The sequence below is a fragment of the Saprolegnia diclina genome, assembly GCF_000281045.1.
Source record: "Saprolegnia diclina VS20 unplaced genomic scaffold supercont1.58, whole genome shotgun sequence".
Taxonomy (NCBI): domain Eukaryota; phylum Oomycota; class Saprolegniomycetes; order Saprolegniales; family Saprolegniaceae; genus Saprolegnia; species Saprolegnia diclina.
In genome coordinates, this window is record NW_008246125.1 from 157,016 (window position 1) to 183,872 (window position 26,857).

Below are 26,857 nucleotides of genomic sequence, written 5' to 3' on the forward strand. Positions count from 1 at the left end.
CACGCTCAAGCCATTGACGCCGCTCATGCGCATGTCCCCGGCTGACTTTACGCTGGCCGGCGCGGCGGCCGTGACGACACCGACGGCCGTGACGCTCGACCTGGTCCCAACGTCCACCGAGAGCTTCGTCGTTGGCTACACGGGCATGCTGGGGCCTGTAAACCCGAAGCGTCTCTCGCTGGTCGAGACGTATGGCAACGTGGCTGGCATCGGCAGCGGCTCCAATGGTGTGACGGTCACCGGGTCCGTCTCCGTCTCGGGCTCGCTCACGACTGGCCAAGCGTACTATGCGACGACGCGCGGTGACATTGTGACCGTGACGCAAACGGACGCCGACTACTTTTACACGGCGGGTGACGCCACAATTGTCACCAAGAGCTCCAAGATCGGCGTGGCCGTCTCGGGCAGCGACTTGTACGTGGCGCCGATGAACTAAGCTCCAACAACTGCATATCGCATTTTTCTAACTCTCATAATGCACATTTCCAATTTCTTTCAAACCGAGAAACTCTCAGTCCTTATCCATTGCGGAGCAGCTACGCGACGATGATGCGCCTTGCTGCAGTTCGATGCTGATCTCGGCTCAAGAGTCAACAGAGTAAAACACAGGCCCTGGCGCACAAGACAATTGTGTACAATGTACAATATTACACCACTGAATACTTGTGTATACAAGCGATGCGCGTTTCACCACTTTTGTCAAAGTAGGTTTCGAGACGAGCAAGTCGATCGGGGGTTTCGAAGGATGGTTCGCGTGCTGCAGCTCTCGCTCAAGCTGCACGGCGGCGCGCAGCTTGGGAAGGCCGTGAAAGGCAGCAGCAAGGACAAGAAGGGCAAGAAGGACGGGAAGAGCGCGACGGACGAAGAGCGGCGGCTCGCCGACTCGATCAACCGGCTCGAGATGAACGACTATCTCAAGAAACTCGCCGTCTCCAAGAAGCAGCAGCTCAAAGACTTTATGGAGAAGGAGCAGAAGATCTCCAAGATGAACAAGCTCAAGATCCAGAACCATTGGCGCAAGATTATGCGCTTGGTCAAGGTCGAGTCGCTTCGGAAGGAAGTCGAAATCAAGTCGCAGAACCACGAGCGCGACGTCGACCGAAAAGACGCCATCATTCAAATGCTCGATCGCGACCTCGAGGAGGCCGAGGAGCAGTACCAAATGGCGCTGCGCAGCCACCTTCTCAACGTCGACAAACTCATTGACCTCCAGGACGGCCGCCTCCTCGGCCTCGAGAACGAGTTTGAGAAGGACCTCCAGATCATTGAGCGCGAGTTCAGCGTCGAGAAGGAGAAAATCACCAAGCAAGTACGTGCCTATCAGGATGCAATAAGAAGTTCACATAGATATAGCACCACCTCGAGAAACACGAGCTGCTCAACATCATGCGCGCTGTGGAAGCCCAAGAGAAGGAGCGTGAAGCCGAAGCCAAGCAAGAGCACGAGCAGCTGCGCGAAGAAATCCGCAATAAGAACCTCGAAGACATCAACGTTTTGCGCATCACGCTCGATAGGTGCCCTGCGATTCACTGACTTGCATGTGCCCATGCTTCCTGTAGCAATATTGAAGAGCTTGAGCAGCACTTTGAGACGGCGCACCTCAACTATCTCCAAAACACGGACCAGCGGACGCAGGACTTCAAGTACCTCACGGCCAAGGACCAAGAGCTCTCAAAGGACATTGAGATCAAAATACGCAAGATCGAGCGGCTCCAAGCAAATTTGACGCACTGGCGCACCAAGATTGCCCAAAACGTGCGCGAGTGCAACGAGCGCAACCGCGCGCTCGAGGAAGAGAAGGGCCAGATCGCGACGCACTTTCAGCAACTCAAAGCCAAGATGAACCACATGCGGGACGAGCATCGGAAGCGACTGACCGAGCTCTCGCACCTCGCGCGTGCGACGAAACTCAAACTCACCGAAGAACAAGAGCTGGCGGAGCGCATTCTCAAGCTCGCCGAACTCGCACGCAAGCTCGAGACGGAGCGGGAGCAGGTGTTGCCGTTCTACCACTCGTCCATTGAAGACGAAGAGACCGCGACGGACGCAGTCAACTCGCTCAAGCACGAGCACCAGCTCCCGTCCGTCGGTTCGTTTGTCTTTGGACGAAGGAAAGAGGTGAAATTGGGACGTAGGATTGCCCTCGGATGTGGATCCGGTCGAGCAAACCAAGCTCGCACTCTTGCAGCCGCATGGCGAGCTCAATGGCGAGCCCGTGCCCGAGTGGGAGTACCTGGACCTCTTCTGGAAGCGCTACAACAAGGCGCTGCTTGACACGATGGCCGTGCAGAAGGAGAAGGATCGCATCGAGAAGGAAAACATCGAGCTCCAAGCGGTCCTCAAGCAATATCTTGACGGCATCACTGTCAACGAACACGTCATGAGCAGTGTGAACCCGCTCCTCGTCGTCAACGGCCGCCTGACGCTCAACCAACCGGCAGCCGTCAAGGAGAAGAACCACGCCGTCATTGACGCCAATCACATGGTCGCCACGCACCGCGTCGTCGGTCGTTACTAGAGCCAACTGGGCTACTCGAAAATACGATTGCATAATACATTCTCGTCGTTAGCGCAGGATGTGAATAGTCCCAAGGCCTTTGTTGTATGTGTGGGTGCGAGCCTCTTGCTATTGCGCCGATGCGCGAGCAAATACACCGGTCTCCCGCTGGGTCTCTCGCGTGTCGACTTGTTACGTATCGCTCAGGACACCTTTAGCGGTATCACGTGGCAGCCCCACGAGGCGTTTCAAGAAACGAGTTGGCCTTTTTATTTAGCCGACGGTTTGAGTACACCGAGTATGTTGCGCGGGTGGAATCGGCGCAACAGCGAGTCGCCCGCGGTGTCGACGCCGTCACTGCATCTGCCGCTGCGCAAGTCGAGCGTCGCGCCGATGCCAGTGCCTTCGGAACGCTCCGAGCTCGAGCGTCAATCGTCAACACTCGGTGCGTCACCGTCACAACCCGCCATTCGCACCAGCCCGGACCGGATGAGTGCCATGCGCCGCTTCAGCCGCGTGCTTCTCGGCCGCACAGAGGAGGTCGAGTTACCACGACGCAAGTCGTCGCTGCGTGCGATGGCCGACCTCTTTACGACGTCTTCGTTTCGCGTCCCAAAGACGGACGTTGGTCAAGCCAGCTTTGTAGAGCACGGCCTGGATGCTGGCCACGTCGAGAAGAGCTTGCTCATCTTGTCCGACGGGTCCCTCGACGCCGAGCTGTCGTCGACCGAGTTTGTCAAAGACCTTGTGACACATGTCACGCTGCGCGTGCAGCCGTACATCGCGAGCGACGAGTTCCTGACCGAGTGCACGCCCGTGCAAATCTCGCTCGCGATCAAAGAGCTCATTCTAAGCGCGATCCGGAGCGTGCGGGAGCTACCAACGTATGTGGCGACGGACAAAGCCGCCGAGGCGTCGCTGAGTGTCGCTGTGATTCACCGCGGCAACAAGTCGGAGCCGCCGCGGCTCTACTCGTTTACGATCGGCGACGTCAAGACGCTCGTCGTACGCAACGAGCAGCTCGTGTTTGAGAGCGCGGCGCTCATCCACAGCTTCAACACGCCGGCGTGCGTCGCGTCGCAGTCCATTCAAAGCTTTGAGAGCGACTGCCTCTACGAGTGCTTCCTCCTCGAACCCAAAGACATGGTCGTGCTTCTCTCGGACGGCGTCGCCGACAACGTGTACGCCCACGAGATTGTGGCGGCGCTCGAGAGCGAACCGAATGACATCGAGGCAGCTGCCAACGCTATTTTGCAAGTGGCCATTGCGAGCTTTGAGCACCCGCTGAACGGGCACAGTCCTTTCTCGATGGCCGCGAGCACCGAGCTGTACCGCCAGGTCGACACCGACCCGACCAAGATGGCGCAATACGCCAACGTGATCCAGAAGGACACCAACATCAAGTTCAACCCGCTCGCGCGCTTTGCGAGCACTTTTCTTGGCGAGCACTACGAGCTCGACATCCTAGCCATGCTCGCGAGCACCGAGGCTGGCCACAGCGACGACGCCACCATCTTACTTTGTGCCGTATGACCACCAGAGCAATCTAGTATGTATTAACCACTCGGTATACCGGAGGTTGATGTTGTCCTCAATGGCGCGAGCACATGCAGAGAGAGATCTTGCGGCGACAGCGGCGACACGACTTCTCCGCGGGCGGTCCCCTTGGCGCCTGGTACCCGCTGTTGCGGGAGTTGCTGTTCTGTTGGCTGTAGCCACCGCGGCCGCGCCCACGACCACCGCCTTGACGGTAGTTGTCGTATTGCTACACATTGCATTGTTGGCATACAAGCAGATGATCCGAGACGTACCAATGGCTTGTTGGCGCCGTACTTTTCGTCGTCTTCATCCAGCTTTTGGCGCTGGACGCGGTACTCGGCCTCACCGTCCTTGCAGCCGCGGCAGACACGGCCGGGCTGGTTGTTGCTGCCGCCAACGCACGAGTGCGGGTGCGTTGGACGCATCGACGGCGGCTGCACGTCTTCCTTGGGGCGGACGTAGCCAAACCGCGTGGGTGCGTGGACGTACTTTTGCGCAATCTGCGTCGTGATCATCTCCATGTAGTCGTGGATGCCTTCCTTCGAGACGTAGTTGTCGTAGAGCCACTTGGCGCGCGCTGCAATCTCGCGGCACTTGTCGTCGTTGTCGCGGCACCACTGGATCTTCTCAGCAAGGTCCGAGAGGTCGGGCTTGATCGGGACGTGGTCGACCATTGGCTGCAGCAGCGGTGTGTACCTAGAGTTGCGTGAAATACAGTCAACCTGCCCAAAGGACAATATACCACATTTCGTCGGCGACACACTTGGACGTGACCTTGAGGATGACGCCGCCGAGGCGCATGAGGAACGCATAGCGGTTCGCTGCGCAGTGGCCCTCGACGTACAAAATGTACTTGTACTTGGACTGCTCGTACATGGGAATGTAGTGGTGCTTCCCGGCCGTGAACTCGCCGCGGCCCTGGAAGCGCTCCTTGCGCACAAACGTCATCGGGTTCTTGGCGATCTTCTTGTCGCGCAGGTTCCACGCCGTGATCTCCGCGTCCAGATACGGCAGCGGGTGCATCAAGTGGTGGTACTCGGACTCGGTCTTCCACCTGCCATAGGTCTCCGTCAAACCAGCGTAAAAAGCAAGACCGCGTACAAATTGGAGAGGTGGGCGAGGTGGAGGCGCTGGTTCGTGTCAATCGTGGTGCCGCCGCCCGTCGCTGTACCGCGGAAGAACGCCGTGTCGACCTTGTCTTCCCAGGGCAGATCAAACTTTTTAAAGTTGCTCGCCGTAAACAAGTCGCGCACCGTCTATGGGACAACGTCGATATGGCGTCAAAGCTGTGGCACGTACCGAGATGCCGTGGTACTTGCGGTCGCCGGGGCAAAAGCACTCCCAGTTGGCCTCGCAGTTGCGCTTGTTCTTGCACGGGCAGTGGTGGCAGTGCGTGTGCTGGAACGACGGCGGGAAGACGAGACCGGTCGCGGCTTCCCAGTCTTCCGAGCAAGGAAACGGAATGTCGGCAAAGCTACGTAAACGACCATGAGCACACTTGAGAAATACGATGGCAACCGGTTGGAGATGTAGAAGCTCATGATCGGCGCGTACGACGGGAACTTGTACTGCGTGAGCGGCAGGTCCTCGTCCGGGTTGCGGTCGTCCCGGTCAAAGAGAAATCCATACGGCTCCGAGAGGTTGTTCTACATGGATGTACAGAAAGGTACGCTATGGAGGCACGGATCGAGACCTTGAGATGCGGGTAGTCGCGCTTGTTGATGAAAAACTCACAGTCGGGCAGGTCGCGGTGCTTGCAACAGTCGTCGAGCCTACGTCGTAAACACATGTGACGCAAATGTGCGGTGGCCAAGCGTCCTACATGTCGCGAAGCTGGGCGAGGAACTGGTCGCCCCAGTACTGCGTCTCGTCGAGCTGGCGGTTGTCCTTGCAGTGCTCGTTGCAGATGATGTTGCCGTTGGCCCACCACTTGCGGATATCGGGAATGATGTTTTCCCGGCGGTAGTGGTTGCGCTTCTCTATTGCAACTAGCTCAGCACCCACCCGAGGCAATTATTTCGGATCGCACCTTCGTAGTAGGCCTTGAAGCTCCCGTCCGACGAGTCAAACTTGAGAAACTCGGCCCAGTTGTTCTCATAGTCCTTGTTGACGAACGGCGCGAAGAGCACGACCTTGCCGGCGCGGATCATGACGAAGATGCCGCAACGCATGTGGAAGAAGAGGTACTTGAGAGTGTGCATTGTCGACTCGCGGTTCGTCTCGCGATGGAACGGCAGCTCCGTGCGCCACGTGACGCCGCTTTCGACTGCGCTGTCGACGAACCGGTTCTCGGCCCGGACGGGCGACCGGTGGGGCACGTACGGGTACTTGGCGTCGACCACGGCCATCGCCGGCAAGAGGATGTCGCGGATCTGGTTCCACGTCACGAGCATCGTAAAGATGTGCTGGAGGTTCGGGAAGTCGGGGTTCGAGCCCGGCGCGCACTGCGCCTTGACGAACTCTTCGCACTCGGCCTTGGTCCCAAACTTGGGCACGCCGCCGCCATGGGCCATGACCGCGGCCTTCCACGCGGGGTCCGTCTCGTCCTCCCAGGCGAAGAAGCCGCGAAGGCCCTCGAAGCGCGCGCTCTCGGACTTGGCGCGCCCGCCGCCGTAGTTGAAGTTGAAGCTCCCGCTGCGCTCGCTGGCCATGGCTCGCGAAGGTGGAATTTGCCCTTTGAGCAGCGCCGTTGGCTGCGCGTTCGAATAACGCATTTTGACGCTGTTTTGCGCATACGTTAAACACGGTCCATCGGCTCGCAGCCTGCGACTACCCATGGGTCACCCTTGGACTACTATTGCGACGAAATCACGCAAAAAGAAACGTGCGTACATGAAACACACGCGCTTGGCTCACCCTAGCCGCTCGGCTGATCGTGAGTACGCTTCATCTGGCGTGTAGAGACGCCATGCGCGAGATTCCTTCGACTGTTGATTTAACCTCTTTATGGAGGTCGTGCGCGAGTCAATACACTCGACGGTACAGGCGAGGCGTAGTGTTTTCTTGCCATCAGTGGTGATCACAGAGAAGCGCTGGTACGTGGCTCTCACGTTGCAGCACTGCGTTTGACGCGATTGCTTAAGTAAAACTCAATTGGCGTAAAACGAGCCATCACTGCGTTTAAGTTGATACCGGATACAGTATCCGTATGACCACGCCAGCAATCGGCAACAAAAAGCATTTTGACGTGGACGGCGATGGTGTGCTGGCGATCGCTTGCAGTCGTAGCCGGCGGCGCGGCCTTGCGCTTCGCTGCCGCCGAGGACGCGCACGAGTATGTGTCTCGGGAAGAGGTCTTCGTCGTCGCCAACACGGTATTGAACTCGCTTCTGCGTTTAAATCCGCGTCAAACGATACCTGTCTCGCGTATAGATTCGGCCGTTCTCCAACCCGACCGAGACGTACCACTACTACAAGCTGCCGTTCTGCAAGCCCAAGGAGCGGCAATGGGACGACCACGACCTCGGTGAGCTCCTCACGGGTAGCCGGAAGGTCGTAACCGACTACCGCATCTTCTTTGGCGTCGACGTGACGTACAACGAGCTGTGCAAGGTCCCGTTCACGCCCGAGGTGCAAAAGGCCTTTACGGACGCGGTCGAGGAAGACTTTGTTTTTGAAATGTACGTCGACGACATTCGCGTTTCGGGCCAAGTGGGCCAGGCTATGCAGCGCGTCAAGGGCGGCAACTACCTCCAGCAGCACTTGCAGCACCTCCAAAAGTACGCGCCGTCGTCGTACGACTACTACCTCAACACGCACCTCCACTTTGACATTGCGTACAACGACGTCGAGAAGGCGCTCGGCGGGTACGATGGCGACGAAGAGGTCACGTCGCCCGTCCGCAAGTATTTGGTACACGCGTGGTCCATATTCGCCTCCTCATGATTAACGAGCTTAGATTGTTGGCATCAACATGACGATGACCAACTCGGTCGAGACGGACGAAAACGAGTTCCAGTACCATCTCGCCGAGCCGCTCACGGGCGCGTCGCCCGACATTGTGTTTACGTACTCGGTCAAGTGGCAGAAAAAGTCGTGGGGCAAGTACGAAGACCGCCTCTTCAAGGTATATCGTTCCACCATTCGACGCTAACGCGAGCGCAGGACCCGCTCTTGCCCGAAGTGCTCGAGATCCACTGGCTCAGCATCATCAACTCGTTTGTGCTCGTCATGCTGCTCGTCGCGTTCCTCTCGATCATCATGTTTCGCATCCTCAAGCGCGACGTGTCGCGCTACATGGACCTCGAGGACGGCGCCGACCTCCACGACGAGTCGGGCTGGAAGCTCGTGCACGCCGACGTCTTTCGCAACCCGCCGTTTCTTGTCCTCTTTTGCGCGTTTGTCGGCGCCGGTGCCCAGCTCTTTGCGATGCTCTTTGGTGTCCTCGTCCTCTCGCTCCTCGACGTCTTCCATCCGAGCAAGCGCGGCGGCCTCGTCTCGGCCATCGTCGTCGCATACGCCCTCACGGCGGGCGTCGGCGGTTACCGCTCGGCCAGTCTCTACAAGCAGCTTGGCGGGTACTCTCCTCTGGTCTATTGCAACAAAAATGATATTAAAATATCTGGGGTCGTAGGCAGCGCTGGGTGTGGAACCTCGTCGTGAGCGGCCTCGTCGTCCCCGGGCCGCTCATCGCGATCTTTGCGTTCCTCAACACGGTCGCCATCTGGAACGACTCGTCCGCAGCGCTTCCCTTTGGCACGATCATGATTCTGCTCTGCCTCTTTCTCCTGGTCAACGTCCCGCTCGCCATCACGGGAGGCATTGCCGGGCGCAACCTCACGGGTATATTGGCGATGTGACATCTTATTCTAAACTTATGAATGCTAGCGCCGTACAAGCCGCCGTGCCGCACCAACAAGATCCAGCGCGAAATTCCGATGGTGCCGTGGTACCGCCGGCCGATCCCGATGGTCGTCGCCGCCGGCTGCCTTCCGTACAGCGCCGTGTACATTGAGCTACACCACATTTTCGCAGCGATCTGGGGCCACCAGATCTACACGCTGTTTGGGATTCTCTTTTTGGCGTTTGTGATGCTCGTCTGCGTCACGGCGTTCATGACGATCACGATGACGTACTTTCAGCTCGCGGCCGAGGACCACCGGTGGTGGTGGCGGTCGTTCTGGTCGGGCGGCATCACGGGCGTCTTTGTGCTCGCGTACAGCGTCTGGTACTTTGCGACGGCGACCGAGATGACGGGGTTCTTCCAGGCCGCCTTTTACTTTGGCTACTCGCTCATGATGGCCTACTGCTTCTTCATCATGCTCGGCTTCATCGGGTTCCAGTCCGCACTCCTCTTTGTGCGCAAGATCTACACGACGATCAAGGTCGAGTAGACGCAATAAGCTCGAAACGAGTCAGCTTCGATCATCCGTATTGCGACTCTCCGTTGCAGTTGAAAAGTTACGAAAGACAAAGGGTTGATGGACTCTAGAGCAAGCGAAGAAACTTGCGCGCGTTGTACGTCGTGGCCGCCGCAACGTCCTTTGCCGGGAGGCCCAAGCACTCGGCGAGAGCTTCGACGACGCTGGGGAGCGCGGTGGCGACGTTCGGATACTGCTTCTTGGGGTGCGTCGCCGCAAGCTTCCGGCAGTGCGGAAAACCCATGTACGGCGCGTCCGTCTCGACCACGAGCCGGTCCAGCGGCACGACGCCGTCGCGAAGCAGCGACTGGAGGTTCGCGCCGTGGGATTTGCAGAGGAAACCCGTGACGCCAATGTACAGACCCATGCTGACGTACGTCGCGGCTTCCGCGGCCGTGCCCGTGAAACAGTGCACGACGGTTGGCGGCAGCTTGGCCGCGCGCTCCGTCAGCGCCGCCACAAACGGCTCGTGCGCAAGGCGTTCGTGAAGAAAGAGCGGCTTCTGCAGGTCGCACGCGAGGTCGAGCTGCGGAAGAAACCACTCGAGTTGCAGCTCCGGCGACGGAAAACCCGGTGAGTAGTCGAGACCGCACTCGCCGACAGCGACCATCTCGGGCTGCTTGGCGAGCGCCGAGAGCGTCGCAAAGGCGGCGGGGTCGAACGCCGACGTAGCGTTGTACGGGTGCACGCCGGCCGTCGGAAAGAGCACCTGCGACCAGAGCTTGTAAGATAGAATGCAATGTCGATCGACGAACCGTTGGGTACAGCCGTGCGAGTTCCAAGCACTGCTGGCTTTCCTCGAGCGTCGCGCCGGGCACGAGCATCTGCGTGACGCGGGCCTCCTTAGCCTCGGCAATGAGCGCGGGCGCCTGGCCTTCGAAATCGGGGTGCGTTAGGTTACAGTCAAAGTCAAACAGGTCGACGTCGAGAGTAAGCCACGCCGGCAGCTTGCTATCGAGAGCCTTGATGCATCAGCAGCGAATCGATGCTCGTACCTCACGGGCGCCACGGGCGTTGACGCTTTCTGGAGCTTCTTGGCGCGCTTGGCGATCTTCATGGCCTTGGCGTCCATGGTCGGCGCCGCCACGGGAGCGGCTGGTGGCACGGGAGCGCTCTTGCTGTCGTCGCTGCTCATGGCTGTCGCTGGCGATCCAAGCAAAACACTGGTTGCTCTCCGGATACCGAATCCTGGTTTTGCTGCTCTCGCTGTCTATGTACACCCAACTCCTGTCACAGAAGTGGGGTCACAGACGGAAGCGTTCTTGTTCCACTTGTACCGAAGAACGCGACTCAAGAGAAATGGATATGGTCTTCTCAATCGACAAGCTCGTGCGGGCTGAAAATGCTGCTTTCATATTGTATTGCGATCTCAGCGGAAATACTTGCGTGAAACTAGTCAATCGGTTACCCGGCCCGAGACAAGGATTTGTCCGGATTGGAATAGGCCAGCCAACCGGTGGAGTCGAGCATGAAGCGCGAGCTGTGGAGCCATGCGCTGCCGAACGAGCCGACGACGGTCGTCGAGCTAGGCATGAGCCAGCGCCTCGTACACGCGTCGCCGGACGCAATCCCTTCGACGTCGGTACCGCTGCTTAATGCACCAAGCGCGGTCGTTGGCTTCGAAGCCGTCGGCGCGCCACGGGTCTTCTTCCGCAACGTGGCCGCGTACCCGTTCAAGCGACCAGATACGAGCCGCGACTGGTACAGCATGGATCGACACGCCAACTACGTTCAAAACTGGGCTGCGCGGCAGCTCTCGGCCTTTGACAAGCGCTTCAAGGACAACCTCTCGCAGCTACACCCGGAGACCCGCGACCACATCGAGACCGAGATCCTGTACGTCCCTGGTCGTCGAATGCAACACATCTTATGTGGATGCTCGTAGGAACGGTCGCGCCAACAGCGCCCTCCGCAGCGCGCGCCAAGGCAACGCGCTTGCAACCCACACGACGAGTGCGCACCAGGTCTTGTGGACGCCATCGGGCGAGCTCATGCAGCACATCCAGTGCTTTCGACGCGAGTCGCAGCCAAGCCATCGATCCAAGGCCAAGCGGTGGATACGCTACGCACCAACGACTGCGACGACGAACCCGATCCGGCAGCTCGAGGCGCTTGGCGACCCCAACGTCCCAGCCGTCGTCGCCCGTGGAGACGCCAACGCCACGATCGCAGCGCTCTCGCCGGTCGACAACAGTGTTCAAATCGTCGAGACGCTGCGCTTCAACCACTTGCTCGAGCACGTGGCGTGCAGTCCGCACACGCTCGGCGAAGCCATGTTCATTGCGCAAAACCGCGAGTTCCTCCAGTGGACGTCGGAGGGTGGCTTGCGCTCGATGGGGCCGCCCGTGCAGGAGCAGTGGACGCGCGCCGTGTACAGCAGGTCGCCCTCTCTATCTTTTGGTGCAGAGCTCACGCCTCGAATCTAGTCATCCGTGTGTGCTCTGGGTGGCCGCGACCGACACGATTGGGACGCTGGACACGCGGCAGGCATCGCCCGCCTGCTTCAATCGCAACTGGATCTACAACTCGCGCGGTGCAACGACCATCTACGACGTCAAGCGACACCCGAGGTACACAGCGTTGATACTGCAGAGTGGTCATCGCGTCCGTAGCTGCCCGTTTCAGTACGTCGTGCGCACGGGGCTCTCGCTCGAGGTGTTCGATACGCGCAGCAGCAGTCGGTCGGTCGTGCACTGGTCCCACACGGGGCTCTTCCCCGAAGCGAGCGTTCGTTGCAACATCAAGGAACCGATCACTGGGCCATTAGATATTGTCGACGTCTCGTCCGGCACCAAGAACCAAGGTATGTCATGGTGACATGTCGATCTAGTCGCAATACTACTATGCGGCTAGCGCTCTTGCTGTCGGGCACGTCGGTCCTCAACAAGGTGACGGTGCACAGCTACCACGTCGCGTCATCGGTTCCCAGTGGAAGCGAAGTGTTGCGGCCGCTGCTGGCGTCGTCACTCGCTTCGCAGAGCCAAGCCGGCGTCGACATGGCGCCGTTCGATGTCCACTTGCCCGACACAAGTCCGTCCGTGCACTTGGTCGGGGTTGCCGGACTTTTCAACGCATTTGGCTCGGAGAAGCACGGGGCGTCTTGCGTCGACGTCTTCCAAGTCAGCTCCACGGGCGATGTCTTTTGCCAGACACTGATGGCTTCGAACGCCACACAAGCCGCCGTGCAAGCCGAGTACGCTATTGTCTCGTTATCGTTGAGTCATAGACACTTGTAGGCTCGCATGCGGTATGACGGTGCGCGCGACCGACCGCGACGCGTCGCTGCCGATCCCATTCAGCGCGTTTCTTCCCGAGCACGACGCAGAGAGCCGCCTGGCGCATGTGCGTGTTGACCAAGAGAAGCTCCGGGCTGCTTTGGTCGCACGTGCAAAGGAGCTCAGTCCAACGATATCACCCAGCGACGAACTACTTTCACTCGCGGTACTCCGCCGCCACTTTCGCGTGGTGAAGCCGTCGTGCACACTGCGAACGCTGCGGGACACGTGGGTCGATCTGCCCAAAGTCCACGTACTGCTCGCGTCGCTGCGGGCGTCCGACGGCTTCCATCTCCAGCGCGTGCACCCGCACAACCGCGGCCCCCACACTCGGGTCCGGGTGCGTCCGGCTGAAAGCGACGTCAAACCGTCGCTGGACGACGCAGCGTGTCACTGCACCAATAAGATGAGCGACGTTTTGGAACTGTGCGCAGGCGACAACTGCGTCCTACTGGACGCGATCGTTGTGCGGCGCCAGTACCACGACAACGTCAAGCACGAAGATGGTGGCCAAGCCGTCGTTGCTTATGGCATTCCGACGAGAACCAAGCGCGATGAGAAGAAGGTGACGACCAACGTCAACGGCCACGATTTTGTCCTCGCCGACCTGCGCGCCGTGTATGGCCGCCTGCCAGACTCAGCATCGCAGTACGACTCGCAGTACGATTAAGCCAAGGGAAAGCCTCCTCGAGGGGTGCAATGTAATCTACCATAAGCGTTGACCAACTTTGGGTGTACCCTCGCGCGACCGTCTCTCGAATGGTCAGGTCAGCCAAGCGAAAGACGATCGCAGCAGCTTCCAAAAGAGTCTCAGATGAAAGTTGCACCGGTCTCACGCTTGAGCTCCTAAATTCGGCCTCAAACGACTCGTGGGCGAAGAGAGGGACACACTCAGCAGAAAGCGTTAGACACGATGGAGGTCGCGTGACAGTTTACCTCATCGCCGCACCTTGACGGCATCTTGTTTGTCGACAAGAACGAGCTCGCTCCGTTGAAGAGCGTCGAGGATCCACCTCGTCGCCAAGCTACACGACATGAAGTTGAGCGTGGCAGCCCGTCGCTCAAGTTCCACGACACGGTCCTCCGCGATGACATGCAGCTGGCGCCGCTGGAGCCGACGCTGCGCACGGGAGGTGTGCGCTAGTCGCTACGCGTCAGGGACGAATTGGAAGAAGCAAAGTGCATTCATGTCATGTCGCTCACGGGCGAGACGACGTCGCTTGACGACATCTTGTCGTCGACATTGATGATGACCATCACGAAGATGATTCGAGACCGGACAGGCCAGTCTGTCTCCACGCAGCGCATGATCTATGCCGGCAAACAATTGTGGGATGAGAAGGCCTTGCTGGACGACAACATCAAAGCCGGTTGCACGTTGCACATCGTGAAGCGGCTGCGAGGCGGCGGCATGGCGGCCATGTTCACTGACGTCACCAACGACAACGCCATGCGTTCCACCGCCTTCTCGTCGTCGGCGCCGAGCTGGCGTGACTGAGAGTCTCAACCTCCACGGCACATGCATGAACGGCGCGAGCGAAGCGCACCGCTGCGAGGTGATTGCATCGATTGGCACCAAGCCTTTCATCTGGTCAAGCCGTCGGGAGTCCAATCACGGCGGTGTATTCTCTGCAAGATGTACCTCGCCCAAGACAAGGCGATCTGCGGGCATATGCACGAAGGATGTGCCAAGACGTGGTTTGAAGCCTCGGCCGCGCGGCGCGACGTTGGTGCTAGCTGCCCCGAGTGCTGCGTCTGCATTAATTGATGCTGATAACAACTCATATGTGTGCACGTGTCTGTGCTATCCCAAGCGTTCGAGCAAGGGTATACAAACCCTACTTTTAATTAGAAAATCTGCACGTCCGAACGGGTTAAGCCTTGGCTCCAGAAGTAGTCGTCCCAGTGGTTGCGACATTTCACGATTGAGGTACTGCTCGTTGATGCGCAGAGCCATTTCAAGACCCACCTGCGGCGCCTCGACAGCGCGGTCGCCACCACAGCGGCTCCCGCGCTTTTGGATCTTGGCTGGCGGTAACCCGTACATTAAATGGATTTCTCCTTTTCCAATACTAAATGCAGCATTTTTTATTCTCCATCAAAATACTTTTGTCCAATCAGCGCGCATCGCGCCCATCTCACACGCCCTGAGCGCGCCACGTCATTCTGTCGACCGTTCGATAAAAATCGGCGAAGCAAGAGGCAAGCAGTAGCAAATTTGCGGACCAGGATGGAAGTCGGGTGGACGCGGGTCGTCTCGGCGCAACTCGACGGGCTCCTGTGCGTTGAAGATGATGAGCTCACGCCGACGATGACGGTCGCGGACCTCAAGGAGCTGCTTCGCTCCAAGCTCAAGGCGCTCGGTGTCGGCGTGCGCATCAACCCGAAGCTCATTTTCTACGACACGAAGCCGAACGACAGCGACGAGATTACGCCGCTCATGCCGACGTTGCGCACGGGAATCTGCGCTGGGTGCTTCATATGAAAGAAGTTCCAGTGGTCCCCCACGACGGGAAAACCGTCCAGATCTTCGTCAAGACCTTGACCAGTGCGACCATCACGCTGGACGTTCTTCTGTACTCGCCGGTCTACGAGACGATGCAAGGGATCTTGAAGAAGGAAAACATTCCGACCGATCAGCAGCGCTTGATTTACGCAGGCATGCAGCTTGAACAAGGACGAACGTTGGAAGACTACGGCTGGACGGAAATCCACGCTGCATCTCGTCCTCCGCGGCGGTGGTTCCGCGGCGTCGTTTGCCGATGTCTCAGATGCCAGCACAATGCGCTCGGCGCGCATCTCGTCGTCTGCGCCAAGTTGGCGCACGTTCGACCGCGGTCTCAACATCCACGGCAAGTGCACCAACGAGGCGTGCATGGTGTACGGCAAGGAAGTGATTGTTCCTGTCAACTTAAGGCCTTCAACGTCTTGGCCCATTCGGCTCCGTGCCCCATCTGCAAGCAAGCCATCGAAGCGCGGTCGTGTGGCTTTTATGCGTGCGAGTGGCGCTATGAAGCCTTCAAGGTGGGCTCCGGCATGCACATGTCATCTGACTGGAAGTCGCTGCCTACGACTGGTGGGTACCATGTTTTTTTATGGCGACGACAGCAACATGGTGCTCTGGCGCGCGCTCTTACTCTTGGTCAAGCCGCTGCGCGATGAGCCCAAGTGTGCGCTCTGCAAGGACGCTATCGGCGAGACGACGCTCTGCAAGGACGCTATCGGCGAGATGACGCTCGAGTGCAAGACGACATGCGGACACATGCATCGTGGCTGCGTCGATGCGTGGGTCGCCGGCTCGATGCAGCGCCTCTCCGTCGGGGCCAACTGCCCCAAGTGCCACACGAGCGTCGCTTGATGCATACGAAAACAAACATTGAGCAACCATCACCCAAAAAATCCAAAACATCATTTGCTCAAACTCAATGTGCTTTTGAGATCCGCTATGCTCGTTCACTTTCGTCGCTTGGGCTCTTCGTGACCTTCCTTCTTGGTGTGCTTTTGCACTACGCAGCATTCAATGAGTCTCAAAACTCGATACAAGATAAGACGTACGCATCTTGAGCGTCGGGAAAGCCATGGCACATGAACCGCACGGGAACTCGTCGTCGTCAAAGTCATTTGTTTTGGCCACTTCCTTTTTCCCGTCATCTTTCTTGGTCGTCTTGCGCTTCTCCTTGCGCTCGGCGCGCTTCTCAGCAGCCTTCTTGTCCTTCTCTTCGCGTTCTCTCCGCTTCGCTTCGTCCTCTTCCGAGACCTTGGCGGCCTTGGTCTCCTTCTTGGCACTCGCCTTCTTCTCGCCATCAACATCGTCGCATTGGGCGGCGTCCGGCACGGCGCGCTCGCTGCTCTCGAGCTCGAGCAGTTCGTCGAGCATCGATGGGTCGAGGCCGCTCGCGATCATTTGTTCGCGGTGCTTTTTGGATTTCAAATGGTTTTCGACCTGCTTCTCCGACTTGAACTCTTTCTTGCAGAGGTCGCAAACGAGGATCATTGCCTCTTGCTTGGCGACGCGCTTGGCAACCTCGGCGCGGACCTGCGCTTCAACGTGCGCGTGGACGACGTCGTCGTCGGCCTCCCACTGCGCCTGGAACGATGCCTTCTCGGCCTCAAAGGCCGCGCGCTTCTCCTTGGCGAGCGCTTCCTTCTCCTTTGCCGCGGCTTCCTTTGCAGCCTCGAGCTCCTTGAGGTACTTGGCCATGCGCTTGTCGCGCTTCCGGACAAACTCGACGAGCGCGCGCACGTTGGCACTGAAAGCCTTCTTGCCGCCGTCCCGCGCCTTCTTGTTGTCCTTCTCCATGAGCCGGCGGATCTCGCGCGTCGGCGCGTCCGTCGTCTTGTAAATGTCGAGCCAGCTGAACGACCGGTCCGTCGCATACGCGCGCCAGTAGTTGTAAAAGCTGTTGACGTCGGTCGCCACGTTCGACTTGGACGAGCCAAAGGACGGGGCTGCAAGCTTGTCGCCGCGCGCCTCTTGGTCGAGCGCGTCAATCTAGTCCATCTTATATCCTCTGTGGATTGCACAATGCAAGTGCTACCTGCTCAAAGAGGGTGCGGTACACGCTGAAGAAGCCAGCGTCGTCGTCCTTGAACCCCTTGTACACCGTCGGGCTGCCGAGAAGCGTGCCATGTGAACAAGCGAAGAGAAGCCGACTTCATACCTGAAGTAGCGCATGAGGTCGAGCGGATCTTCTTCGGTCGCATGGTCGTCGCCGTCGTCGCCGCGAAGGATTTGCTCGCGATGGTCGTCGTACCATTGCCGTTCTTGCGGGTCGCTCAGCACTTCGTACGCGCTTTGGATCTCCTGGAAGATGGTCGTCGCCTCCTCGACGTTCTGGTCCGGCTTGATCTTGTCCGGATGCCACTTGAGCGCGAGCTTGAAGAAGGCCTTGCGGAGGTCCGCGGCCGCGATGTCCCGGGCGACGCCCAGCACCTCGTAGTGGCAGCGCATCGTCGCAATTGGCCATGGCCAATCATGTCGACGACCATCACTCGTCTCGAATCTAAGCACACGCAACTCGACCTCTGCCATTCGGACGCCGCGCCAATGCAGCGCAATGCAAGGGCTGCCGGCATGCAACAATTTAGCAACAATATGATGCATTGATGGGCAGCACTCGCCAATGGTGAGGTGGGATCCGCCACGGGATCCGCCACGAGACAAGACACCGCGTAGGCGCTGTACATACATTCTCCGGTTGGATAACGGATATCCCGCGCCCTTTCCACGACGACGATGAATGGGCTTGGGCTGCCGGCCATCGCAACGGGCGGCGAGGCGGCGCGGGACTTCTTCCTCGACTTTGAGACGCATGCATTCCCTTACGGTACGACAATGTCTCGCATCTCGGCCAACACCTCGCAGGCGACTCGTATGTGATGGATCCGGCGCTGCCAGGCGACGACGAGGCCGCCACTCAGCGACAGGTTCGCTGCGTTACGCCGATTTGAGATTAGTGCAGAGTCTGCTTAGCTCTGTGCGACGGTCGATACGTGGGTTAAGATGCTCCTGGACACGCTCGACGAGCTGCTGCAATGGAAAGACCACGTTGTGACACTCGCGGCGCTGCCAACCACCGCGCTCTCGACGTTGGCCGTTCTCTCGTCCAAGCTCTGTCGCTGCAAGAGCCACATTCGCAGTGCGCTGCCGCAGCTTCTTTCGACGACCGACGACCTCATCGGTGGCGTACTCTTGAACGAGCACATTCGCGCCTACAAGACCAACATGGTCGAAATGGCGATTGCCATGGACCACGAGAAGATGGTGCTCACCGAAGAGCAAGTGAAACTTCGCGCAGCCTTGGCGCAAATGACCCGCATGAAGAGCGCGCACCGTGTCTTCCGCTGGAGCCGCCTCTCGAGTCGCTTGCGGGAACGCGAGCTCCGGCGCGCGCTCGACAATCAGCACTGTGCGTTCGAGACGAAGCGCGAAGAGCTGCACAGCCTCATCGAACGCCAACGCCAGCGCATCGAGGCACTCGAGAGGCAATTAGAGGAGCTGCAGACGTACGCGCAGCACACACCGCTCAAGAAGCCACCGAGTCCGCCGCGGCCCGAGGCGCCGCCGGTGCGAACCTTTGCAATGCGAAAAAATCGAGTCATGTCGGCGCCTTCTACCAACGTGGCCTTCCCGCGACGCAACGCTCTCGATCTATCGACAGCGGCAGCGATACCGTCCAAGGCGCGCAAGTGGCTGCGCCCACCCAAGCAGTCGACCAACAACCAGGACGACCTCACGAGTGTTGTGCCGGCAACTCCCAAGAAAGCGGTGGGCATCTGCCGGCCTCGGACGTCGAACGCGGTCGTGCGCAAGAAGCCCCTGCTGCTGTACCACGAGGTACTCAACATCAACTTGATGGCTTCAAGCGTGGATGGGGTGGTAGGACGCAGCCAACGAACGGCGGTCGCCGCCCAAGGACCGGGACCCTGATGCCATGTCCCTCGTCGAGCACGACGCTTTCTTTGGCGTACGAAGTGCAATCTTCACAACCGATTAGCCACACCCCTCGTAGGGGACATGGGATGCGCGCCGAGACGGACTGCGACGCAGTGCGCTGGCCAAGCAAGATGCCACGGCGCTCAAGGACGAGCGAATACCGAACGTGCCCGAGTCGGACGACGGTGTTGCGTTGTATGCTGTGCACCACGATGCGCTCGTGACGCGCGTGCCGCCACGTACGCAAAAGCGGCAGTAGCTAGTAGGTGGAGTTTCTATTGCAATGTGATTCTTGTTATTGTAAATTCATCGTCGATCAGTCGACGTCGCTTACGACCGCGAGCGCGAGCGGCGGCGGCGTGGTGCCGAGCGCGAACGACGCGGGCTGCGGCGACGGGGGCTGCGGCGGCGGTCACGCGAACGGGAGCGCGAGCGGCCACGGCGGCGGATCGGCGAGCGCGAGCGGTCACGCTTGCGCATTTCCACCGGCGTCTTTCGCCGTTCCTGCGCCATGACAACGCCAATGCGCGTGCCTTCAAGGTCCGTGCCGTCCAAGGCGCGGATCGCGACGTCAGCCTCGTCTTGCGTGGCCATCTCAACGAACGCAAAGCCGCGCGGTTCACGCGTGTAGTGGTCGAGCGGGATGTACACATCGCGGACCTCGCCGTGCTTGGAGAATGCTTCGTAAATTGCATCCTTGGCACCACGGCGGCTGATGTTGCGCACGAGGATCGAGATACGTTCGCCTTCGCGAGCACCCTCGCGGGCACCGCCTCGCCGATCGCGGCTGCTACCACGGCCACGGCTGTTGCCGCGGGCAGGGCTACGGCTGCGACGGCCGCGGCTGGTCTCGCGGGCCGGGCTGCGGCTGCGACGACCACGGCTCGTGCTGCGTGCAGGGCTCGACGCACGTTCCCGACTGCTCTCGCGCACAGGGCTGCGGCTGCGAGCAGGGCTACGGGCGGGACTCGAGGCCTTCTCCGGGCTCGGGCTGCGGCGGGGGCTGTCGGCGCGGTCGCTCATGCTGCGTTTTGCTTTCTGGCCAAACGATTTTGGTTGGCTCGAGTAGTGGCCGCTCCTTCCGTATCCGGATATGTAGATCCGGTTGCCCTGTAACACGCAGGAGTCGCCAAGCCCCGCGAGCCTGGCTCCGAGCGCGTCGACCCAAAGACGACACTACAATTCGCGCTCCGCTCGTCCATGACCACGGGTTTTTCAACCCAGTGGAAGACTTCGTCCAAGAGTATACCGTACTACGTGAATATCGGCGAGTGTTCCACGGCATACGTGGCAGCGCCGCAGTTAAGAAAATCCGAAACCTCCCGAAATGCTATCTTGCCGTTTGCAGAGCATACACGGGGCGAGGTATTTAGGTACTTGGTGGGCTCGAGCCCTGCCATAAAGATCTCGATCCGCGGATCTTGTGAAACATTCCAGAACGGACTCGGACGCAGTTGAACACGAGACCTGCACCAAGTTGAAGAAGTGATGTGGCTACTTGCGTTGTGTGACGTTGGTGTCTCGACTGAAAATGCGCTTGAAATTGACAGCTACGAATACGTCCCGATGCCTCGATATCCAGAAGTGTTCAATCCATCGCCAAGCTCAACGACGCGCACATCGAAAAGTCGCGAGGGGCTTAGAGGATAGCGTGAATCGACCGCCCAAGCTCAACACTATTAACTCTCAAAGCCAACACGCCGAGATCGCAAGACCGACGACGACAACGTGACCCTGTTGAGGTCCTCGGAATTTACTGCGTCGTCGTTGCTCAAAACGAGTGAGGGACTCAAGCGCTCGATTGTCAAACAATCTCACTCGTCGTCGAAGTTCGAAGCCATAATCTTCGACGCGACCAGACATCTCACTTTTCGCACCCAGAAGCCGGCGGGATGCGGGTCACGCCCCGCGCATACTTGACGCCGCTGGCGCTGCTCGTGCTCTTCCACCACGTGCCGATTCTCATCGCGTGGGCCGTCTCGAGCGTGCGCGAGGCCTGCACGAGCGACGCCTTCCCGGTCTTGCGCTACGTGCGCGTGGCCGTTGGGCTGCATAGCGGCCTGCTCGGGCTCTCGGTCATCACGATCGCCGTGACGCTGTGCCTGCCCGTCTTTCGCCCGTCCGTGCCAAAGGAAACTTTGCTCTTGGCGGCCATCGTCGGCGGCTACGCAGCGCTCGCGGGCTGGAGCGTCTTTGGCCTGTACATTCATAACCATGACTACGGCGCCTGCAGCTGGCCGTTCTACCATCCGTCGATTGTGCTTTTCGACACGGTCGCATCGTTCGTCGTTGTCGTGCTCTGGGTGTGCAACAACTGGCCGCGCTTTTGCTGCCGCCGAGCGTCCGACCCGGTCAACTACTGGAACAAGCGCTGCCGGCTCTTGTCCATGGTGTGTGTTTGCACCGACTACCGCAAGCAGCAACTCGACATTGATGTCTTCTCGCTTCTCGGCGCTTTTCTGGCGCAGTTTCTCGGCGGTCGCCGCGCGCCGCGCACGGTACGTTGTGACTGGATCGAACCAAACGCCCACGGAGATACATCTTTGGCGTCTAGTACCAATCGCTGCACAGCCACGACATTGTACTGGCGCTGCGCCTCGTCTCCAAGGCAAACAGCAAACAACCCCGGTCTCCATATGTTGCTCATGCTGCTGTAGCGCCAAGCTCGGGAGCGACAAGTGGCGACGCCTGCACCGGCGCCAACCACGAGCCTCCTCGATACGGTACTCCGCGAGCGTTCGGACGCAGGGACAATGCCTGTGTCTTTCTAGTCGGCGCTGCTTCAGAAGGCGTCCTACTATGGGCGGCTTTCCGCGGGCATCTACGGCTGGCCCATGTACATCTACTACAACCCGCTCTCGTGCCACAAGACGTGGCCGTGCTGCCAGCCACGCGACGTCAAGCAGCACATGACCACGGTACAGGGCCATTACATCCATGAGCTTAGGATACAAGTATGCGTAGCTCAAGGCGACGTCGGCGGGTCATGCGTCGCGCCAGGCAGTGTCTTTCGTGCAGTACACTGGCGTGCACCACACACACGTTCAGTACATGGACCGCAGCAACTCGGTCTTCAAAGTGCCCTTCTCTGTGCTTAAAGACGTTGATGCAAAAGAGCTCATCGTGTGCGTCCGGGGCTCGTTCTCATGGCACGACATCGTCACGGACGTCCTCACGCAGTCGGTCGCGCTCCCGGACGGCGAGACGTGCGTGTCAGGTACGCGCTCTCGTTCCCCTTTGCTATAGAAGGTGGTGCCAACGCTTCGTAGGTACGGTGCACGCTCACGAAGGCGCCTACCGCGCTGCCCGCCACATTTACCAAGAGCTGCAGTCCGGTGCACTCCAAACCATCTTTTGGGACACCGCTGTTGAGCACTGTGGTCGCGACGACGAGCCCACGGGCTGGCGCGTTGTGCTCACGGGGCACTCGCTTGGCGGTGCGATTGCGACGCTCTTGGCGCTCTTTCTCGAAAAGTCCTTTGTCGTCCACGGCTACGTCTTTGCGCCCATGAAGGTGGTGGACGCGATCGCGGCCGACCACGCGGCGTCGTTTGTGGATGTGTTCGTTTACGGTACGACCAACGTTGGTCGAGAGGACTCATAAAGCGTAGGAGACGACTTTGCATCGCGGCTCTCGGCAACCTCTTTGGTGCGATGCGACGGCGACGAGGTGTCTGACGTGCCATACTAGGCGCGCCTCCGGGAAGAAATGCTGGTGGAGCTCAAGAACGTCTCCAACGTCGCTCTCTACAAGGTCTACTGGCACGGATTCGACCCGACGTCCTGGGCGCCCAGCGTGCATGCGCACTGGAACGACTGGGAGTTTATCGAAAACCGCGACGGTACTCGCTACGAGCGCGCAGGAAGAGCCGTGATGCGTCCTACTACGTAGAGATCGAGATGCAGGTGGCCGGACGCATCTTTCACGTCGAGCCCGAAGCGCCGCGCGGCCTCTGGCCGCGGCTGTGGCCGTCGAAAAATCCGGTCGGTCGAGTCGCTATTGTGTCGAGGACAGTTGAGGCATCGTCGTGTAGGTGCTCACGTGCACGCAGCGATCCCGTAGCCAGTTTGATCGGCTCTGGCTCAACTATCACGCAGGCACGGACCACTTCCCACACCATTACGATCAGTATCTGGCGCACGCCGCCCGGCGTTTGGAGGTGCTTGGGGCCCAACGCCAAGCTGACGCAGCCTTCTTTGAGGAGACGCGGGCGTAATTCTATCGCCCTTTCTACGACAGTCATACCTTGTGCACTCGAACATCGATAGCAACGCTTTGGAAATACACTGTACTAGCAGTAGCGGTGGCCTCGTATAAGGAAAGGCAACACGCTTCACGCCCTCGCCTCCTCGTCCATCGAATGCACTTGGCGGCCAACGGGAATCGAACTGGCGACGGTGCAAGTTGGCACTGTGTTGTGCTTCGGTGCTGTTCAGCCGAGTCGTACTTAGCATAACCCGTACTTTATCCGTGCCTATTGCTCGCGAGTCTCGGCAGGATGGCGATGCTACGGCCTGCACTGCGGCTGGGCCTTCTAAGCGCTGTGTCTAGCCGCCACCAGAGCTCGGTGCGTCTGGCGGGCGCTGTGGGACTCTTTGCAGGCGGGCTAACGGCTGCGAACGCCTCGTTTCCAGCGACGTACTGCCGCCACGCGCAAGTTCACGAGAAGCCGCCGGTGCTGCATGCCTCTGGCCTCGCCATTCTTCCGGTGCGGCGCCATAGTCGAAACCTCATTCGCCAAGTGCTTGCTTGTTCTGTAGGTCGCAACAAGCGTTTGGGCGCGGATCGCGCGCATCCTGCGCTTGCTCTTCCACTGCGGGCGCCTCGTCCTCCTGGGCACGCCGCTGCTGGTGACGTACCCCGTAGCGCGCGTCTGCAAGGCCGACTTGCCCGACTGGTGGTGGCGCCTCGCGCTCTGGTCTGGCGGTCGGTCCAGCCCTGCGATCATCAAGTTTCTCCAATGGGCGAGCACGCGCCGCGACCTCTTCTCGGTCAAGTTTTGCGACACGTTCATGGCCTTCCACTCGCACGTGCAGACGCACGAGTGGGCGTTCACCGAGGCGATCTTGCGCGATGCGTTTGGCCCGAACTGGTCGGAGCACTTGTCGCTCGAGCGCGAGCCAATCGGGTCCGGTGTCATAGCCCAGGTTTACCGCGGAGAGCGCGTCGCGACGGGCGAGCGCATCGCTGTCAAGGTCATTCACCCACACATTCAGGACCTTGTCGCGCTGGACCTCGAGCTGCTCTGGCTCGCAGCGCGGGCGATTGACTGTGTGCTGCCGAACCTCTCGGCCAAGGTCGGCATGGTGTCCTTTGCCCAGGTACACACACTGCACTCAAGTGTGCACATGGTTATCATATCGATGCATGGTGGTAGGTCATGTCGAGTCAGCTCGATTTCCGCATCGAAGGCCGCAACCTCGCGACGTTTCGAGAGCACTTTGCGAACCGCAAAAAGGTGGCGTTTCCTGAACCCGACTTGGCGTGGACGACCGAGAACGTGCTCGTCGAGAGCTTCGTCGACGGCGTGCACATCATGGAGCACGTGACAGCGCAGCGAAGCTACGACCGACCACTGGCGTCGGTTACGATCGACGCATTTCTCCGCATGCTCTTTTTGGACAACTTTGCGCACGGCGACATTCACCCGGGCAACATCCTCGTTACGGTCGATGGGATCGCGCTTCTCGACGCCGGCATTGTCAACGTCCTCGGTGGCTCCGACTACGACGACTTTGTGGAGCTCTTCCACGCGATCGTCAACAAGAATGGGTATGAAGCCGGGCAGATCCTTCTGGCGAAGAGCCCGCGCCACCACTGCGTCGACCAGGACGCGTTCTGTTGCGGCATCAAGTCGATCGTCGACCGAGCGACGGCCAACTTGAGTTTGAAAGACGTGCCCGTCGGCGACCTGCTCACCGAAGTGCTCGAGCTCTGTGGAACCCACCACGTCGCGCTCCAAGGCCGGTTCGTCTCGGTCGTCGTCTCGATCGGCGTTCTCGAGGGCGTCGGGCGGCTCTTGGACCCGGAGCTCGACTTGCTTCAGGTTGCACTGCCGATCCTCGTTCAAGCCAAACTCCAACGCATGAAGGCTGTCGCGTTCGCCTAATCCCAATAGACAGGTGTGTAGAATTTGAATCAAATAGACGGTACGTCACGCTCTGGACGTCAAGTGAGCGATGCAACAGTGTAGCGATCGTCCAGCATATCTTTGTACGGATAATTCCGTGAATCCGGATAGGGACACCGTCGTTGTTTGTTGCCAAACTGGACGCTCTGGCAACATGGGCAGCGTCGCAAGCGTAGCCATCGTCTGCGCGGGTCTTTTCACTGCTGCCGCGGGCGGCACCGGCGTCTTCGCCTTTTGGCTTCTTCGTGGCATGTACAACTCCATCCAAGCGCTGCCGCCAACAGCCGAAATGCTCGCAGACAGCGACTCCTGCGTGCTCTTCCGATATCTCCCGATGCTGCGTGCGCGCGTCGCATGGCGGCCACTGGGCGTCTTCCCGACGCCCGTGCACACAGCGACCTTGCCATTGTCGAACTCCAAACGAACTTTCTACCTCAAGCGAGAAGACCTCTCGAGCCCGCGCTACGGCGGCAATAAAGTCCGCACGCTTCAGCACCAGGTGGCCGCTTGCGAAGTGCATTTGGCTGCGACACCCGACGCCAAGTTCATTTGCATCGGGTCTGCGGGCTCCAACCAAACGGTTGCTGCAGCCGTGCACGGCGCTCACTTGCCAATCTACCCGTGTTACTACAAGGTGGACGCGCCAGACCTCGACAACACCATCAACGTCCTCTCGGCGCTCTCGTTCAACCCCGCCAAAGTCTTTTTCTGGCGCCACAAACTCCAAATGCTCTGCGCACTCGTTAGCGCCGTCTTCTTCAACGCCAACAAGGTCTTCTTCCTCGGCGGCAACAACGTACTTGGTGTCCTCGGCCAGATCGGCGCTGTGCTCGAGCTGGCCGAACAGATCCAAGCTGGTGACGCGCCCGACGTCGACGAGCTCTACGTGGCCGTTGGTTCGAGCTGCACTCTCACGGGGCTCGTCCTTGGCGTGGTCCTCGCTCGGCATTTAGGTCTCCGCGCGTTTGAGCGCGCGAACTTCAAGATCGTTGCCGTGCCAATCCACCATGGATCTGCCAAGCTCTCACGGTCGTTGTCGCTTTACACTGCGGCGTGGGCAGCCTTTGTGCCGCTCACGCCGCGCTTTGGCATCCGATCGACGGCCGCGTTCCTCGTCAAAAATGGTGTCTCGGTGGACTTGGAGCCATTGGCCGTCGCCTTCTTGACATCGCACGTCGAGGTTGTCGCGGACGCCGACCTCATTGGCGAGTATGGTGCACACTCGGCTCGAAGTGCCGTGGCCGCCGCCTTCGACGCGCACCTCGATGTTCGTGGCGACGTCCCAGCGTGGCTCGCTAAAGAGAAAGCGCCCCAGCCGTGGCTGTGCGGCCATTTCGTCGCCAAACCGTTTGCGTTGCTGCTCGAACGCATGGAAGCAGCGCCTGTCGACGACAAGACGGTGCGTCTTCTGTGGCAAACCAAGAGCCTTGTGCAGCCAAAGGGCCCGAGCGACGAGTGGCCTCGGTTCCAGGAGCTCGCTGCGTCGTGTCCTATCTTTCGCGACTGGGCCATGCGCGGTCGAGCGTCCTCCGTTCTCCGCCGCGGCCACGTCAACGTCGACCAAGACAGTCGCAAGAGTTATCAAACACTCATGACCGAGCTGGCGTGATGCAGGAAGA

At 59.5% G+C, this 26,857-nt stretch overlaps 15 protein-coding genes across 15 annotated transcripts in view; 11 read left to right on the forward strand and 4 right to left on the reverse strand.

The window, feature by feature from the left end:
- SDRG_13287 (hypothetical protein) overlaps window positions 1–495 on the forward strand; it is a gene marked incomplete at its 5' end in the record, with an annotated part of 1,864 nt that extends 1,369 nt beyond the window's left edge. Inside the window, one exon of the mRNA XM_008619367.1 lies at window positions 11–495. Coding sequence (XP_008617589.1) covers window positions 11–436 — 426 coding nt within the window. The 3' untranslated portion in view covers window positions 437–495. The remainder of the gene's footprint in view (window positions 1–10) is intronic.
- A 220-nt stretch (window positions 496–715) lies between these two features.
- SDRG_13288 (hypothetical protein) lies at window positions 716–2,577 on the forward strand. The gene is made up of 4 exons (XM_008619368.1): window positions 716–1,309; window positions 1,354–1,514; window positions 1,560–2,089; window positions 2,136–2,577. Exons 1-4 carry the CDS (start codon window positions 746–748, stop codon window positions 2,516–2,518), a joined length of 1,638 nt encoding a protein of 545 aa, XP_008617590.1. The 5' UTR covers window positions 716–745; the 3' UTR covers window positions 2,519–2,577.
- A 201-nt stretch (window positions 2,578–2,778) lies between these two features.
- On the forward strand, window positions 2,779–4,092 carry SDRG_13289 (hypothetical protein). Its single transcript, XM_008619369.1, has one exon. The coding sequence runs from the start codon at window positions 2,798–2,800 to the stop codon at window positions 4,028–4,030; it is 1,233 nt and encodes a 410-aa protein (XP_008617591.1). The 5' UTR covers window positions 2,779–2,797; the 3' UTR covers window positions 4,031–4,092.
- On the reverse strand, window positions 4,089–6,687 carry SDRG_13290 (hypothetical protein; the record flags this gene model as incomplete). Its single annotated transcript, XM_008619370.1, has 9 exons — window positions 4,089–4,262; window positions 4,309–4,732; window positions 4,779–5,090; window positions 5,138–5,292; window positions 5,336–5,510; window positions 5,555–5,682; window positions 5,730–5,808; window positions 5,859–6,015; window positions 6,066–6,687. 9 exons carry the CDS (start codon window positions 6,685–6,687, stop codon window positions 4,089–4,091), a joined length of 2,226 nt encoding a protein of 741 aa, XP_008617592.1.
- A 530-nt stretch (window positions 6,688–7,217) lies between these two features.
- SDRG_13291 (hypothetical protein) lies at window positions 7,218–9,409 on the forward strand. The gene is made up of 6 exons (XM_008619371.1): window positions 7,218–7,350; window positions 7,409–7,888; window positions 7,935–8,102; window positions 8,141–8,553; window positions 8,610–8,818; window positions 8,864–9,409. The coding sequence occupies exons 1-6, from the start codon at window positions 7,234–7,236 to the stop codon at window positions 9,367–9,369; spliced, it is 1,893 nt and encodes a 630-aa protein (XP_008617593.1). The 5' UTR covers window positions 7,218–7,233; the 3' UTR covers window positions 9,370–9,409.
- A 54-nt stretch (window positions 9,410–9,463) lies between these two features.
- On the reverse strand, window positions 9,464–10,531 carry SDRG_13292 (hypothetical protein; the record flags this gene model as incomplete). Its single annotated transcript, XM_008619372.1, has 3 exons — window positions 9,464–10,105; window positions 10,152–10,347; window positions 10,392–10,531. The coding sequence occupies 3 exons, from the start codon at window positions 10,529–10,531 to the stop codon at window positions 9,464–9,466; spliced, it is 978 nt and encodes a 325-aa protein (XP_008617594.1).
- A 298-nt stretch (window positions 10,532–10,829) lies between these two features.
- On the forward strand, window positions 10,830–13,398 carry SDRG_13293 (hypothetical protein). The gene is made up of 6 exons (XM_008619373.1): window positions 10,830–11,232; window positions 11,282–11,776; window positions 11,823–11,966; window positions 12,009–12,199; window positions 12,250–12,589; window positions 12,633–13,398. Exons 1-6 carry the CDS (start codon window positions 10,865–10,867, stop codon window positions 13,339–13,341), a joined length of 2,247 nt encoding a protein of 748 aa, XP_008617595.1. The 5' UTR covers window positions 10,830–10,864; the 3' UTR covers window positions 13,342–13,398.
- Window positions 13,399–13,863: 465 nt separating this feature from the next.
- SDRG_13294 (hypothetical protein) lies at window positions 13,864–14,169 on the forward strand (the record flags this gene model as incomplete). The annotated part of the gene is made up of 1 exon (XM_008619374.1): window positions 13,864–14,169. One exon carries the CDS (start codon window positions 13,864–13,866, stop codon window positions 14,167–14,169), a length of 306 nt encoding a protein of 101 aa, XP_008617596.1.
- Window positions 14,170–14,901: 732 nt separating this feature from the next.
- On the forward strand, window positions 14,902–16,091 carry SDRG_13295 (hypothetical protein; the record flags this gene model as incomplete). Its single annotated transcript, XM_008619375.1, has 5 exons — window positions 14,902–15,143; window positions 15,221–15,409; window positions 15,450–15,549; window positions 15,588–15,730; window positions 15,780–16,091. The coding sequence occupies 5 exons, from the start codon at window positions 14,902–14,904 to the stop codon at window positions 16,027–16,029; spliced, it is 924 nt and encodes a 307-aa protein (XP_008617597.1). The 3' UTR covers window positions 16,030–16,091.
- Window positions 16,055–17,652, reverse strand: SDRG_13296 (hypothetical protein). Its single transcript, XM_008619376.1, has 4 exons — window positions 17,333–17,652; window positions 17,210–17,282; window positions 16,227–17,163; window positions 16,055–16,177 (listed from the first exon to the last, which is right to left on the reverse strand). Exons 1-4 carry the CDS (start codon window positions 17,620–17,622, stop codon window positions 16,125–16,127), a joined length of 1,353 nt encoding a protein of 450 aa, XP_008617598.1. The 5' UTR covers window positions 17,623–17,652; the 3' UTR covers window positions 16,055–16,124.
- Window positions 17,653–17,877: 225 nt separating this feature from the next.
- SDRG_13297 (hypothetical protein) lies at window positions 17,878–19,403 on the forward strand. The gene is made up of 5 exons (XM_008619377.1): window positions 17,878–17,998; window positions 18,037–18,098; window positions 18,145–19,008; window positions 19,055–19,138; window positions 19,184–19,403. Exons 1-5 carry the CDS (start codon window positions 17,908–17,910, stop codon window positions 19,364–19,366), a joined length of 1,284 nt encoding a protein of 427 aa, XP_008617599.1. The 5' UTR covers window positions 17,878–17,907; the 3' UTR covers window positions 19,367–19,403.
- A 34-nt stretch (window positions 19,404–19,437) lies between these two features.
- On the reverse strand, window positions 19,438–20,130 carry SDRG_13298 (hypothetical protein; the record flags this gene model as incomplete). Its single annotated transcript, XM_008619378.1, has 1 exon — window positions 19,438–20,130. The coding sequence occupies one exon, from the start codon at window positions 20,128–20,130 to the stop codon at window positions 19,438–19,440; it is 693 nt and encodes a 230-aa protein (XP_008617600.1).
- An 833-nt stretch (window positions 20,131–20,963) lies between these two features.
- Window positions 20,964–23,454, forward strand: SDRG_13299 (hypothetical protein). The gene is made up of 10 exons (XM_008619379.1): window positions 20,964–21,605; window positions 21,662–21,715; window positions 21,765–21,830; window positions 21,879–22,025; window positions 22,072–22,324; window positions 22,377–22,679; window positions 22,719–22,756; window positions 22,799–22,949; window positions 23,000–23,091; window positions 23,142–23,454. The coding sequence occupies exons 1-10, from the start codon at window positions 21,000–21,002 to the stop codon at window positions 23,322–23,324; spliced, it is 1,893 nt and encodes a 630-aa protein (XP_008617601.1). The 5' UTR covers window positions 20,964–20,999; the 3' UTR covers window positions 23,325–23,454.
- Window positions 23,455–23,606: 152 nt separating this feature from the next.
- Window positions 23,607–25,217, forward strand: SDRG_13300 (Atypical/ABC1/ABC1-C protein kinase; the record flags this gene model as incomplete). Its single annotated transcript, XM_008619380.1, has 3 exons — window positions 23,607–23,816; window positions 23,869–24,429; window positions 24,486–25,217. The coding sequence occupies 3 exons, from the start codon at window positions 23,607–23,609 to the stop codon at window positions 25,215–25,217; spliced, it is 1,503 nt and encodes a 500-aa protein (XP_008617602.1).
- Window positions 25,218–25,392: 175 nt separating this feature from the next.
- Window positions 25,393–26,847, forward strand: SDRG_13301 (hypothetical protein; the record flags this gene model as incomplete). The annotated part of the gene is made up of 1 exon (XM_008619381.1): window positions 25,393–26,847. The coding sequence occupies one exon, from the start codon at window positions 25,393–25,395 to the stop codon at window positions 26,845–26,847; it is 1,455 nt and encodes a 484-aa protein (XP_008617603.1).
- Between the last annotated feature and the right edge of the window lie 10 nt (window positions 26,848–26,857).

Excerpts from the sequence above, each read along its gene's own strand:
- SDRG_13288 (XM_008619368.1), top strand. The coding sequence starts at position 746 with ATGGTTCGCGTGCTGCAGCTCTCGCTCAAGCTGCACGGCGGCGCGCAG. Across the intron at positions 1,310-1,353 it reads AGGAGAAAATCACCAAGCAA|CACCACCTCGAGAAACACGA; the intron begins GTACGTGCCTAT and ends ACATAGATATAG. Across the intron at positions 2,090-2,135 it reads GCACCAGCTCCCGTCCGTCG|GATTGCCCTCGGATGTGGAT; the intron begins GTTCGTTTGTCT and ends ATTGGGACGTAG.
- SDRG_13289 (XM_008619369.1), top strand. The coding sequence starts at position 2,798 with ATGTTGCGCGGGTGGAATCGGCGCAACAGCGAGTCGCCCGCGGTGTCG.
- SDRG_13291 (XM_008619371.1), top strand. The coding sequence starts at position 7,234 with ATGGTGTGCTGGCGATCGCTTGCAGTCGTAGCCGGCGGCGCGGCCTTG. Across the intron at positions 7,351-7,408 it reads TCTTCGTCGTCGCCAACACG|ATTCGGCCGTTCTCCAACCC; the intron begins GTATTGAACTCG and ends TCTCGCGTATAG. Across the intron at positions 8,554-8,609 it reads CTCTACAAGCAGCTTGGCGG|GCAGCGCTGGGTGTGGAACC; the intron begins GTACTCTCCTCT and ends CTGGGGTCGTAG.
- SDRG_13293 (XM_008619373.1), top strand. The coding sequence starts at position 10,865 with ATGAAGCGCGAGCTGTGGAGCCATGCGCTGCCGAACGAGCCGACGACG. Across the intron at positions 11,967-12,008 it reads GACGTCAAGCGACACCCGAG|CTGCCCGTTTCAGTACGTCG; the intron begins GTACACAGCGTT and ends TCGCGTCCGTAG. Across the intron at positions 12,590-12,632 it reads CAAGCCGCCGTGCAAGCCGA|GCTCGCATGCGGTATGACGG; the intron begins GTACGCTATTGT and ends AGACACTTGTAG.
- SDRG_13296 (XM_008619376.1), bottom strand. The coding sequence starts at position 17,622 with ATGCGCTGCCACTACGAGGTGCTGGGCGTCGCCCGGGACATCGCGGCC. Across the intron at positions 17,164-17,209 it reads ACCGCACCCTCTTTGAGCAG|ATTGACGCGCTCGACCAAGA; the intron begins GTAGCACTTGCA and ends AAGATGGACTAG. Across the intron at positions 16,178-16,226 it reads TTTCCCGACGCTCAAGATGC|TGCAAAAGCACACCAAGAAG; the intron begins GTACGTCTTATC and ends AATGCTGCGTAG.
- SDRG_13297 (XM_008619377.1), top strand. The coding sequence starts at position 17,908 with ATGAATGGGCTTGGGCTGCCGGCCATCGCAACGGGCGGCGAGGCGGCG. Across the intron at positions 17,999-18,036 it reads GACGCATGCATTCCCTTACG|GCGACTCGTATGTGATGGAT; the intron begins GTACGACAATGT and ends AACACCTCGCAG. Across the intron at positions 19,009-19,054 it reads CCCTGCTGCTGTACCACGAG|GACGCAGCCAACGAACGGCG; the intron begins GTACTCAACATC and ends ATGGGGTGGTAG.
- SDRG_13299 (XM_008619379.1), top strand. The coding sequence starts at position 21,000 with ATGCGGGTCACGCCCCGCGCATACTTGACGCCGCTGGCGCTGCTCGTG. Across the intron at positions 22,757-22,798 it reads GGCTCTCGGCAACCTCTTTG|GCGCGCCTCCGGGAAGAAAT; the intron begins GTGCGATGCGAC and ends GTGCCATACTAG. Across the intron at positions 23,092-23,141 it reads TGTGGCCGTCGAAAAATCCG|GTGCTCACGTGCACGCAGCG; the intron begins GTCGGTCGAGTC and ends ATCGTCGTGTAG.